Here is a 13,405-nt window from a genome sequence, read left to right as displayed (position 1 = left end):
GTAACGGAATAAGACTTGTAGAGACACCAGCCAGACGGTTACTCACATGTTTATGGACCACAGTGTTCTGGTTTATTGTCTGACTGAAACACATCACTAGAGCTGGACCATGAAACATACACCATGTGGTCTGTGCACTTACCTTTTGAGCCATGGTGAGCTCAATTTCAGATTTATACTGAACACACACTTACTTCCATGTACAGCATTTAACACACTTAAACACTCCGAGTGATTTATTCCAAAGACCCGTAACACCATGTGAATGCATTCCGTAAGGTTAAACTCCAATACACCCCAACAAACCAGAGTCACTGTGGCTGTGTGTGACAGGAATGACCTCTTATTGTTCGGGTTACTGGTTCAAATCTTGCTTTGCTTTGCTTTTTTTCCCAAGCCTTAAGTATAAGGGACGCATTTGGGTGATAAATGTGCAAAACAAAAAGATCACTTCCCACCTGCACCAGTGGCTCATGGGTTCCGTGCTGTTATAATGGTGTGTGTGGTCAGGGTTCGAATCCCTGCTGTGGGTTGGTGAAAACTTTGCATGGTATCATTTTATAATGAAGCATTGTAAATTATAGTACCGTAATTAGATTAAATTAAAAGCATTTAGGAATGAACGTCATAATGTAACAACATGGTAAACATATTAGCCAGAGCAAAACACAACGTAGTATTAAACATATAGACGTCCAGGAGCCGGGGTAGCATAACCCCTGCTTTCACCTCTCCCAGAGCCCCAGGTGGGACAGACCGGACATTCTCTCTCTTTCTTTCTTTCTTTCTCGGATTTACAGTCCCACCCAAGCACAGCACCTGCAACCCAGCAAGGGTCTCAAACCTAAGTCCTCCAGAGACCGACACACACACCTTTAACCTACTGGGCCATCAGAGCTGATAAGTTTCAACACTCTTTTATTAACCTTTATCTTTTTTTTTTGCACCTTACATACAAAAACGTCCGTTTGTTCAGTACAGGAATATACATGACTTGACCAAGGCCACACCAGAACCCAGGGCTTGAACCCAGCTCCTCTCGCTGCACCGACACAGTGAGCCATCAGGACTTTGAGATGCGGCTGTTTTCTGGTGGGATTTATTTATTTTTATTTTAAGCACATGTACACAGAGTTAGACGGATGAAAAGAAAACTTAAGCAAGAGTCGAACCCATGATGTTCTGAACAAACCACATGCATGGTGTGTTAACACACTGAGCCACCAGAACATGCTGAAGCGTCAGTGAGATGTGAGTGTATTTATGTATTTATGCATCAGAGTCAGAGCACAAACTGAGCGTAAACCACGTCACGTTATAAAGACTTTATTCATAAATGAAAAGATGACATTTAAACAAGTGCGTTAGTTGGAAGTAATTGCGTGCAGAATAACTATAATAACAATAATCCTCTCTCTCTTACACGTACAGCGCTCCAGACTTAAACCCTGGTAGACATTAGACCCCCGAGTTACACCCCATATCGCATTCCTCCTCTGGATTACATCTCAGGAGCTCCTGGTCTCCAAAACACTTTACACGATGTACCCGAAGACGACGGAGAAAATACAAATAGATTTTATCTAACAGCTGAGAAGAAGAAAACAAGAGCCTGGAGGTTGATCTATCTCAGTCTCAATCTCCTGATTGGTGTGTGTGTGTGTGTGTGTGTGTGACAAAGCTGCTGAGGAAAGGATATGGATAAAATAGGATACCTTTGCGTTCGTGTGTGTGTGTGTGTGTGTGTGTGTAGGTAAGAGACATGCCAGTGTGCAGATAAACTCCAAAGGCTTGTCATGTCTAACTTGTGTGATGTAATGTGTCACAAGTGTGTGTGTGTGTGTGTGTGTGTGAGAGATGTTCTTCGTCCGATCCCAATCCTGATCTTGTGGGAGGTGGCGTCAAGGGTGAACACACTCCTTACAGCTCATCATCCTGGACCACTACACACACACACACACACACACACACACATGATCAATCAAATCAGATTCTTCTTTTTCAGCATTTCTTATTAACCAGCATAATTTTTTTCTCCATTTGTATCTGCCTTTAATTCAAACTCATCACTCGTTATTAACATTCTCTGACCAATCAGGATGTACAGAGCTGGAACAATCCGACCAATGGGAATGCAGTGATCCAGGTAAAAGGGGCGGAGTTTTGCATGTAAAAGCTGCCCTGGGGTATTATATTTGTGCGAGACTTTGTTATGATTCCTGAGCTGGTGGATTGCGGTACTCCTTCCTGTTGTGTTTTTGTCCGCGTTGTTTCAGCTATCTCATTGTTCTGCTTTAGCTCTAATCATGCGTTCTTTGTGTCGATAACTCAGGTAAGACTCTGCATATGCACGTACGCATCATTGTGTAGGTGGCATGCGGGCTGGAATAAATATATTCAACTGGTAAATGTGTTTATGCATTAGTTTATCTGTTAGCTTAGTTAGAACAGCTAAAATAACGAACACGCTAGGTTATATTCATTGTGATCTTATATCATGAAATGACGCACCTGGATTTTTTTTTTCTTTTTTTTTTCTATAGCTTGCTTATCAAGGTTAGCGTATCTTAAGCACAATTTGTGTACAGATTCTACCTGACCTGGATCAACACTGGAAAAAGTCTAAACGTTGCATTTGTTTATTGCCAAGAACCATCAAGCAGATCAGGGTGAAGGCAGCCGTAGTATTACCATAGGGGTGTACAGTAACAACCAGGACAACATGCTAATGATCAACTTGTTTTAATCAAGCTGAAACGATTGACTCTGTAAACAAGCATCTTTTCAAAATAACCAATTGAGTGGTTTTGCACCAAATTTGTATTATAATTTTTGAAAACGTGCCCCTATTGATTTCTCCCTCCAACATGATTATGGATTATTGTCATGAGGTCAAACACATCATATATCAGGTCAAGGTTACAACACTAGATAAAAGTGTAAAGGTAAAACTTTACACTTGTGTCAAACTCTCCATTTGTGCATTGAGAATGTAACTTAGATTTAAATAGAATTTTTTTTTTCATGTTTACAAAGTTGTTGTTTTGATCTACTTTTATTTTTCGAACCTATGTGATATTGGACCCCTTTTTGGTCTAGCCCAGAGGTAGTGTGTTTAGATTCAGATCGCTATATATGCAGTCAGTGTATACAGTAAGTCTATAAAAAAATAAGCAATTTCCTTAGAATTACAATAATTGCTAATCACGCTGAACATGTGGACAGTTTGATCTTTCGAGGCGTGTATATTTCCTTGTACTTGTATGGAACATAAACAACAATCTTTAGTGACTCTTCCGTCAATGAATGTGAAAAGACTCTGGTTGCTCTGTCATACCGGGCTCTCCGTTCAGATATCTTACACGCAGATATATACATATTATGTTTTCTCTGACGACCCGTAATTAGTTTTGTCTCTTAGTGGCGCTTTTTATTAGCTCCACGGTTTCAGAACATAGGAGACAAACTGTTTTGAAACTTCCCGCAGGAGGAATAAACAAACATTGATCTGTCCATTCATCTTAGAAGGTTCAGTTTTCATAGTCTACTTTTCTTTTTTTGGAGTAAACCGAGCGCTTTCAGTTCTGTCTCTTAGTCTTTAAGCACCAGTTCACACCACCCTTCCAAACCACAACCTTCATTGATCTCATGTTGGATAGATAGAGCCATGAAGCTTTAGTCATAGGACTTGCATTAAAGTCTGACTGTTCAAAACCCCCAGAAATAGACCTCTGCTTTCTCACCGCACCAAAGTACCAATACCAATAATAGGTGCTACCTGATGGTGCTTAAAATCCAAAACACACATCAATACAAACCTGCTTTAACCTGGATTTGGGGGTTGAGAGATTAGAAACATAACCAGTGAGAATTCGGCAACACTTAATGAAAACGTGCACCCACTGGATTTTATCGGTCTAATTACGTCACGTGGCTTGAATGAGCGAACATTATGAGTTTTTAATATAAAATCTTTAAATCTGTCGATTTTGTGTGTGTAGTTTACGAATTGGATTTGGTTAAAGAGACTTAAACAGATCCTGATACAATCAGTGACACTAAACAAGCGTCCCAGCTAATCAGATTGCCTTGCCGTGTTCAGACATGAGCAAAAATGCTCACGTGCCAACACACAGTTCTGTTCTGATTCATGGAGAACGCGAGCGAGACAAGTGAATGATGGAGCTGAATGAAACACAAACACACTGCGGTCTGTTCTGTTTTTTCAATTCTCCAGGTCTTATCACATATTTGTCTTGTGTTGATAAATGTTCTAAAAGAGCAGCTCTGACAGACGTGTAGCCACACACCACGTGTGGTCTTATTTCTATGGGAAATGTGGATTTTTGTACTTTCTAGTCGCCTGGAAGTTTAGCTGATATATATAATGTAAGACTTTCAGTGTAATATTATAATTATAATTGTAGAGATAATTAGAGCCAGGCATCTCACCCTTCTTGGAGGGAATATCGTCGATGGAGTCGACCACGTGGATGGTTCCTGTGGCTGATGCTTCACCCAAGGCGTTACTGACGTGGCACTCGTATGTGCCCGCTGCCTCCTTGGTCAGGGGGAAAATCTGCAACATTCGGAGTTATCCTTTTTCAGCACATCCTATACAGTATGCTGCTTTTCAATCTTTCGCAATCACTATTTTTACATTACGAAGAAAGCCTCACATTCGCTAAATTCATGAAAATCAACGTCATTCACCTCAAACCGAAAAATTCACTATTTGTCACAATCACAACATTTTTACAAAAACACTCGCATTCGCACAAATCCCTTTACTTCACTGTTAGAAATAATGTGTAGCATAAACAGATGTGAGTTGTACGTCATAAGGGAAAAAGGAAGTGTTTTTTTTTTCCTGCACATCCATTGTTACAAGCACAGTAATGAAAACTAAAGCAGGAAATTCTCCAGACAGCAATGCTCTACCTTTTACACAATAAACAAGTCATTTCTTCCATATAAAAATAATTCACAAACATGTTTCCTTTCTGTTCAAACATTCTATCAGTACATGATTATAATAATTTTTTTCTAATCCTAGCCAAACTAGTAAGTAGCAGAAAAACTTTCTGTCTTTCAGGGTTAAAAGCTGCATGCTTCAATCACAGCAATAGAATTATAACATTGAATATGAAATCTGTAACAGTTATGGATGTCGTAGAAATAAATACAAACTACTGCAGACTCACCAGCACCCACCCGGTGACCTCGTGCTTCTCGGGGCCTCCTCTCATCTGGATGGCGAGGTTGTCTTGGTCTCCAGGGAGCAGCTGAGACGGTTTCTGTTCGTATGTCATCTATAGTGAGTAGGACCAAAGTGTTAACTGTTTTTATAAGGAGCGTCAAGTCAAAGCGGGACTTTTGATTGCGCAGACTAACAGAACACACAAATAAGAGTAAAAACTCCCTTTATTTCTCCACTTATCCCCTACTACACTAGTGCACTTATTCCAGCGATTCACTAGTGCCTGGACACCATCAAGGTAGAAAGTTTTCTCAGTGCTCTGGAGCCATGATCATGTCTGAAACGCTGGCCTCCCAGGAACGCCTTTAATGTCCCAAGCCTGTGGAAATGTCTTGTAGCGAGGTCAGGACTGTATACGGCAATAACTCCCCGCAGAGTCCCTGTAATGTGCGAGTGGTGTTAGTGTATGATTGTTTGTACAGTTCCCACAGACAGAGGCGTCTCTTAGACAAGTTCTCGACAAGTTTTCTGCCTATTTTCAGTCCCAGTTTAACTTGAACGGCCCGTGTATTAGTGAACCACGGCGCTTTAATTGTCCTAAAGCTCTGTCCCGAGTTTGTTTATTACCAGATGCTTTTTTATCTTTTCTTATTATTAGTTCTTTTAATCTTTCGCGCACCGTTCACTAAAATGCCTCCTTCTTCAGGACTTCTGTGCAAAACTGAACCATATGTCACGAAGTGTGAGTAAATGTGTGTGTGTGTGTCTTCTGTGTAAAAGGACACACACACCGTTCTCAATAATGGTATGTGGAAACAATACAGCCAGAAAAAACGAGGAAGGAATCCAGGAAGTGTTTCATCCAACATGGAATCTGCTCTCAGAGGCGTTTTATGCTACAAACATCCTTAACAACAAAAGACTCTCTTGGCTCTTGGGGCGAAACCGTCACAGTCTGTTTACTAGCGTCTCCAATATACAGACTGACATGCATGAATAACTGACTGAACATCACAACGGTAGAGCTGGCCTGATATCTACTGTACACACTGGTGTTTTAGAGGTGATTAAGAACCAACATCATAGTAATCAGGCTACGCATTAGCTAGCTAACATTTTCCTGAATTGTCTGCTTACTTTAGATAAAAGCCAAATGATAAATGTAAACATAAAAAAAAGAATGGGATTATGAACAAAGTTGCCACATTTCTTCTCCGTACAGATGTATGTACTTCAGTCTCACTATTGTGTCATGCAACACATGCTAAGCATGGACTAGCATTATAGTAACTGGGTTAAGTATTAACTAATTTAGAAATCCTATTAAATAATGTAACATCCTAGTGACCAGGTTAAGCATGCACGAGCCCTACGTTAAACAAACTAAGTGTTAACTAGCATTAAACACGTGCTAACATTCATGCTAAGCATGAATTAGTGCATTAAACTACAAGTGAATGTTTTTTTTAAATATTAGATAGGGGAGAGAAAAATTGTATTTATTTGTTGTGTGTGTGGCAATTCATGTATTGTCACACCGACTCCAAAATGTATATTTTTATGTATGTTTGCATTTAAGGCGGTAAATGGTGGTGTAGTGGTTACTGTCGCCTTGCACCTCCAGGGTCAGGGTTCGATTCCCGTCTCTGTGTGCATGGAGTTTGCATGTTCTCTCCGTGCTTAGTGGGTTTCCTCCCACAGTCCAAAAATATGCAGGTTAGGGTAAGTGGCATTCCCAAATTGCCTGGAGTGTGTGTGTGTGTGTGTGTGCCCTGTGATGAATTGGCACCCTGTCCAGGGTGTACCCTGCCTCGTGCCCTAGGCCTCCTGGGATAGGCTCCAGGTCCCTGCCACCCTGAATACAAGATAAAGTGGTATAGAAGATGAGTGAGTGAAGTTGCATTTAAAATTGTTACAGTTCCTCTATAGTCCTGCAGGTGGTGCAGTCTAAACCAGCAGCACAGCATTCTGTGATAAATATACAATCTATTTACAGCTAAAGTGACTTAATCGTTAATTTGTTTAGCGTTTTTATTGAAGATAAAAAAGGTGATGTTTCAATTTTGATTTCATTTAATCAAAAATGTTTGACAACGCACATCAATGCAAAACCTTGTGACCATCCGATGAAATGCTCTCTAGACCGTATCTGTCCCATCCCTGGGGGCGGGTCTTACTCAACAGGAGCAGGTAAAGATGGTCTCTCTTTGTGGACATCACTAACACCACCATGTTTTTGTTTGTTTGTTGTTTTCTGTGGACTTAGCGTGCCTTGTCTAAGTTACTGGATGTGTTTGTGGAGTGTACCTTCCTCCAGGTGAGAACTGGTGTGGGGACGCCGATGGCCTCGCAGCTGAGGAAGACCTGAACACCGGTGACGTTCCAGATCTCACCGGGACCCGTAACAATCACAGGAGCTGAGAGAGGAGAGAAAATAAATGTGAAAAAGTGGGGGAAAAAAGAAAGTCTGCTGTGAAACTTTACTATTATTTTAGTATAATACTATACACTGTGTGTGTGTGTGTGTGTGTGTGTGTGTGTGGTGGGGCCAGGATTCATGAATGCTAATCCCACCTGAAAAGATGGAATTTCAGACATGTCGGCTCAGGGATACGGATCGGGAGCGGACATGCTCACATAACACACTTGCTCTGTGTGTGTGTGTGCGTGTGTGTGTGTGTATCAGTCATGGAAGCACTCTTAGAACTTTTTCATGCCAAACCAAACTAATCACTCTGACTATATATCTGCAAAATATACTTTATTAAATTTCTTAATCCAGTACTGTCCAGCCTGGACAGAATATTCTGATAATAATATTGTGGGGAAAAAATGAGAGATGAGAATCTTAAATCCTTCCTTTTTAATTAATTTTTATTCTTTACAAGTGCCCTGAGGAACAGGGACAGGGAATGTAGCGAGGGAGGGGTCGACTGTTTTTAGTCCTGGGGCCTTAGAGACTCTGATGAGGATGTGGAGCTGAAATATTTAGTTTGTTTGTTTTATTCTTTAATTAAAACTAAATCTAGAAGAAATAAACAGCATGAACTTCGGAATTCTGTTTACTGAAAAAGCTACTCATAACTCTTGTGTTTAGAAAAAAAGGACAATTAGGAGGGTTTTTTTGGCCATTTTATTTTACACAATTTTACAGATTTTTAAATAAAAAAAATAAAAGTAAAAAATGTTAAACAAATATAGGTTATTTAAAATAATCTTAACCTTACCTTAACTATAAGAGAGCACTAGACATATTTTACAGCTAGATCATTAATAAGTGTGATGATTTTAAAATGTAAAAATCTTATTATCCACAGTATAATCTTGGATCTTTTAAACCTAATAACAAATTTACATTTTTTACATTTTAAAGATTTTGTTTTTCATTTTCTTTGCCATAAGTACATTTTAATCATTTTATTTTAGTTAAAGATATACTTCAACTATAAAAATAAAGTAAAATGTTTGATAAACTGTTTGGTTAGTTGTTGTTTTTTTGTGTTGCTTTTTTTAAATTCTAATTTTAGTGTTTATATATGTATATAATGTAATAATTAATACCTTTAAACGTAAATTAAATAAAATATGTAATGAAAGGTTTTTTTTATGATTTTTTAATTTTAGTTTTTGTATTTTTTTTAAGTGAATAAAAAAGAGTGAAATGAAATGCAAAAAAAACAAAAACACAAATTCACACTGAACAGTTCAGGTACAGTTCTTTAAGTCTCTGATAATATAAGTAATATGTATAATTTATAAAGTATTGGCCCCCCTCACCTTTGGCGCACTTGCCCTTGTTCTGCACCTTGATGGCGGGTTTCTGCTGACGCTCGGCGGACGCGCTGGCCGCTCTCAGCTCGCACGCGCTCCGGTACTCCACCCCGTCCGAGCCGCACACCTCGTAGTTGCCGTCTTTGCACATGCACACGCCCGTCTCGTTCTTCTTCTTCTTCATCGGCTTCACGTCGCCGTGCGGTTTCACGCACTCGAAGCCGGGCGCGCACCGCGCCGCCCCGCGCCCCCCGCACGCCTGTCCCGGTCCCGCAGCGCACAGCTCGCAGCAGCCGCACGCGTCCAGCACGCGGAACGCGCAGTCCGTCGGCTCGGCGCACGAGCTCGGCTCACAGGGCGGGCAGGAGCGCGGGGCGCGCGAGACAGCGGCGGCGGAGAGCGCCGGGAGCGCGAGGAACAACCAGAGCATCATGAGCGCGTGAAGCGGTAAAGCGACTGGAGTCTGGAACGGACAGAGCGGGGACACTGAGACGACCGGTTAACCACGCCCACTCGGAAACGCCCACTTAGAGCACCGTTATACTGTAGTTTGGACATTTACATATTATTCATGGTTTGAGTTATAGAGCAAAAAATTAAAAAGATTTGAAAAAATGACGTCATTATAAGACCATAATCACCATCGCCTTGCACCTCCAGGGTCCGGGTTCGATTCCCGCCTCGGTGTCTGTGTGTATGTGTGCATGCTCTCTCTTCCTCCAGGTACTCTGGATTCCTCCCACAGTACAAAAACATGCAGATTATTAATCTAGTTGGCATTCCCAAACTCAGTGGCAGTTCTACACTGAATTGCTCCCCGGGTGAGACTCAACCCAACCCACCCAACTCATCACAGTACAGAGACAGCACTTGTTAAAGTAGTAAATGACCTCCTATTGGCCTATGATCAGGGTTGCATCACTATACTTGTTTTACTTAATGTCAGTGCCGCTTTTGACACCATTGATCATAGTATTCTCCTTCACAGATAAAAAAATGTAATAGGAATTAAGGGAAACGGTCCTCTTGTGGCTCAGATCCTATTTTACTAATCGTTATCAGTTTGTACAGTAGATTTAAATGGTGACCATTCTGCTTGTTCTCAAGTGGAGTTTGGTGTTCCACAGGGTTCAGGTTTAGGTCCACTGCTTTTTTCTCTTTACATGCTTTCTCTGAGCAACATAATTCGTAAGCATAGAATTAGTTTTCATTGTTATGCTGATGACACACATTTATACGTCTCAGCAAAACCAGAAGAGAAAATCCACCTTACTAAAGTTGAGCAATGTGTGCAGGATTGGATGTTAATTAACTTCCTTCTGCTTAATCCTGATAAGACAGAAGTTCTATTCATAGAACCACAGGCAGCTAGAAGTAAGCTTTCTGATCACAGTGTAACTTTAAATGGCCTTTATGTTCCATCAAGTACAACAGTAAAAGACCTCGGTGAGATTATAGATTCCAGCCTTTCATTTGAAGCACATTTAGATAATATTACCAGGATAGCATTCTTTCACCTCAGAAATATTGCCAAGATAAGAACTATACTGTCGCTAAACGATGCATAAAAACTAGTTCATGCTTTTATCACCTCTAGGTTGGACTATTGTAATGCCTTACTGTTTGGTTGTTCAACTAGTTGCATAAACAAGCGTTAGTTAGTCCAGAATGCAGCAGCAAGAGTTCTCAGTAGAACCAGAAGATACGAGCATATCACCCCTATCTTATCTTCACTGCATTCCAAATAGTGTTCGGGACTCAGACACAGTCTTAGTGTTTAAGTCCAGGCTAAAAACCTATTATTTAATCAAGCATTTTTAAATAGGTAAATAGATCTATTTAAATTTTGTAAATAGATTAGCCTTGGGTAAAGGAGCAGATCTGGGGGACTCATGGACGTAGAGTTAATGGTAAACTGGTATGTTTAGATGCTGTCTTCTCATTGCTCACTCAGGTTTGTTGATGGTAAAGTGATTGGTCGCTGTACATCTCAGGGAGCCCTTATGTCAGTTTCCCTTTGGCTCTCCCTTTTAGTTATGATGTCATAGTTAGTCCTGCTGTAGTCCCTGCTTGCACTTTGTACTACAAATACATTCACATAATACATTGTGAGACTGTGACAATACCTAACTGCTTCTCTTCTTTTTTTCTCCTCTCTCTCTCTCTCTCCCTCTTTTTTTCCCTCTAACTGTCTATCTATCGAGCTATACATGTTGCTCCTGAGCTGCCAGTGATCCAGACCGCCTCTGACCTCTGGAGCTGTCTGACTCGTCCTGGTATCCTGCTTTTGAAAATCTTGTTGCATGGATGCCCCGTGGGGTCTGCCTGGGATAAGTGTGGTGACTGGGGACAGTTCTGTCCTTGGCTGATGCAGACAGCTGTTCTCTAAGGACCTGTTACGTCAGTCGCTCAATAGTTCAGGACTGGAGTTTCCTACGGTCTACCTGAGCCTCCAATACCGAACTGGACTCAATTTTAACTTTAACACATCTCCTGTTATACTGAACTTCCAGCCTCACACAGTATGATGCAGATCTATCCCTGCTATCTGTTTCACCAAAATGAGGATGGGTTCCCTGTTGAGTTTGGTTCTTCTCAAGGTTTCTTCCTATTACCATTTCTGAGAGTTTTTCCTTGCCATTGTCGCCGTCGTCCTCGGCTTGCTCATCAGGGACAATCTTATCATTTTAAATCATACACATTTATACAAACTTAAATAATTATTTTGATTGTGTACAGCTGCTTTGTGACAATGTCAATTGTTAAAAGCGCTATACAAATAAAATTTAATTCAACTGAATTGACCGCTGGTCGTACTGCGAAGGGTAAAGGGTAAAATTAGCTCATTTCTATGTTGGTACTCTAATAACCCAAGATTGACCGACATTTTGGTTACATACTGTATGACCCAGTGTTTTTTGTGACTGGTTATAGATTTAGAATCCGAATTTAAACCATATAAATTTAAACGTTATCTCATTCAATCTAAAATAAAATTTAGTACTTTATAGTTTAATAATAAAAAAAGAAAAATCTAAAGGTTGAAACTGGAAATATCATATCAAGAAGTGAGCGCACCAGAACTCTTAACCTCAAAGGCTCTTTTCTTTTTTTATTTTCCCCCAACTTTCAGAATTTTCGCAACATGGTTATTTTAAATGCTCAGTGCTGAATTTAGCTTTTCTTTCTTTTAAAATAAAGTTCTAGTCAATGATAATACAAAAGTAAAAAAAAAAAGAGAAGTTTCCTCACACTGTCCCAAAACAAAACCAATAACACGTACACTGCCTTGTACTGCCTTGGCTTTGTAAGAAATGTGCATGTTTAAGTTCAAGGCAGTACACATGTTTATAGCTAGTGTTGACCAACCTAACTTTTTGGTTATTGTTATAAACACATCTTCTGCTTAGCATTTAAATGTGCTATATATTCCTGATATGCACACTGTCAGGCCTAAAAAAAACAGTCGCCACCGATTGCTTTGATTACGGCCATGGCATGGTTCGATAAGCTTATGCTATATTTGTTCCCCTCCTGAATCACATAAATTTCTCTCCAAGATCTTGTCCTGATGATGGGAGAGTCAGACAACTGCGCAAAGCCTTTTCCAGCACATACCAAAGATTCTTAGTGGCGTTATGGTCTGGACTCTGTAGTGGCAATTCTATGTGTGAAAATGATGTCTCATGCTACTTTAACCACTCTTTCACAGGTTGGGCCTAAAGACGTCTGGCATCATCATCATCATCTTGGAATATGCCCTTGCCCTCAAGGAAAAAAAAAAATCCATAGATGGAAAAACCTGGTCATTCAGTAGATTCAGGTGAATATTGTTGTTGGTCTTTCGGCTGCTCCCGGCAAGGGAGAATACAGTGGAATATTTGGTCCGCACAACAACTTGGCACAGGTTTTACGCCGGATGCCCTTCCTGACGCAACCCTCCCATTTTATCTGGGCTTGGGACCGGCATTGCATCCAGTGGCTGGGGGGTTTGGGCACTGGCTGGGAATCGAACCCACTACTAGTAAGGTCACTACTATCCTTACAGACTTTAATAGTGCTATTTACAGTTCTTAACCCAATTTTAATAGGTTCAACAACTTTCTTAGTTGTTTTCTTTCCTCTATGTAGGACGATAATTGGACGCTTCTGAAACAGAGCAACATCTTTGCCACAACCACAGGATATGTCTTTTTTGTTTAAGGAATGAGAAGCTTTTCACTGAATCAGTAAGGATTAAAAAAAGATGTTGCAGATGTCCCTGAACCATATTAATCTGCAGAAAGCGCTTTTCACTATTTGCTTAGTTAAGTCCAGAGTCCAGGTGTCCAGGCAGTGTATGTCTCTATTTTAATATTCTGCTAAAAAAAATAAACACTCAGTCCCAACTTGAAGGTCCACTGTATGTGTGGTTCAAGTTAAAAGAAAACAAAA

General features: G+C 40.4%; 1 protein-coding gene across 1 annotated transcript; it reads right to left on the bottom strand.

Moving 5' to 3' along the window:
- Nucleotides 1-1,310: 1,310 nt before the first annotated feature.
- igfbp7 (insulin-like growth factor binding protein 7) lies at nucleotides 1,311-9,444 on the bottom strand. The gene is made up of 5 exons (XM_053514139.1): nucleotides 8,978-9,444; nucleotides 7,508-7,617; nucleotides 5,205-5,312; nucleotides 4,453-4,579; nucleotides 1,311-1,943 (listed from the first exon to the last, which is right to left on the bottom strand). Exons 1-5 carry the CDS (start codon nucleotides 9,402-9,404, stop codon nucleotides 1,921-1,923), a joined length of 795 nt encoding a protein of 264 aa, XP_053370114.1. The 5' UTR covers nucleotides 9,405-9,444; the 3' UTR covers nucleotides 1,311-1,920.
- Between the last annotated feature and the right edge of the window lie 3,961 nt (nucleotides 9,445-13,405).

Source organism: Clarias gariepinus, chromosome 16 (assembly GCF_024256425.1).
Source record: "Clarias gariepinus isolate MV-2021 ecotype Netherlands chromosome 16, CGAR_prim_01v2, whole genome shotgun sequence".
In the NCBI taxonomy this organism is placed as follows: Eukaryota; Metazoa; Chordata; class Actinopteri; order Siluriformes; family Clariidae; genus Clarias; species Clarias gariepinus.
This window is presented reverse-complemented; position numbering and strand designations above follow the sequence as displayed.

What these genes read in the sequence shown, in the direction of transcription:
- igfbp7 (XM_053514139.1), bottom strand. Translation starts at nt 9,404, where the DNA reads ATGATGCTCTGGTTGTTCCTCGCGCTCCCGGCGCTCTCCGCCGCCGCT. An exon ending in AGGTCACCGGGTGGGTGCTG is followed by an intron (nt 4,580 to 5,204) that starts GTGAGTCTGCAG and finishes CGAATGTTGCAG; the next exon opens with ATTTTCCCCCTGACCAAGGA. An exon ending in CGATATTCCCTCCAAGAAGG is followed by an intron (nt 1,944 to 4,452) that starts GTGAGATGCCTG and finishes GTGTGTGTGTAG; the next exon opens with TGGTCCAGGATGATGAGCTG.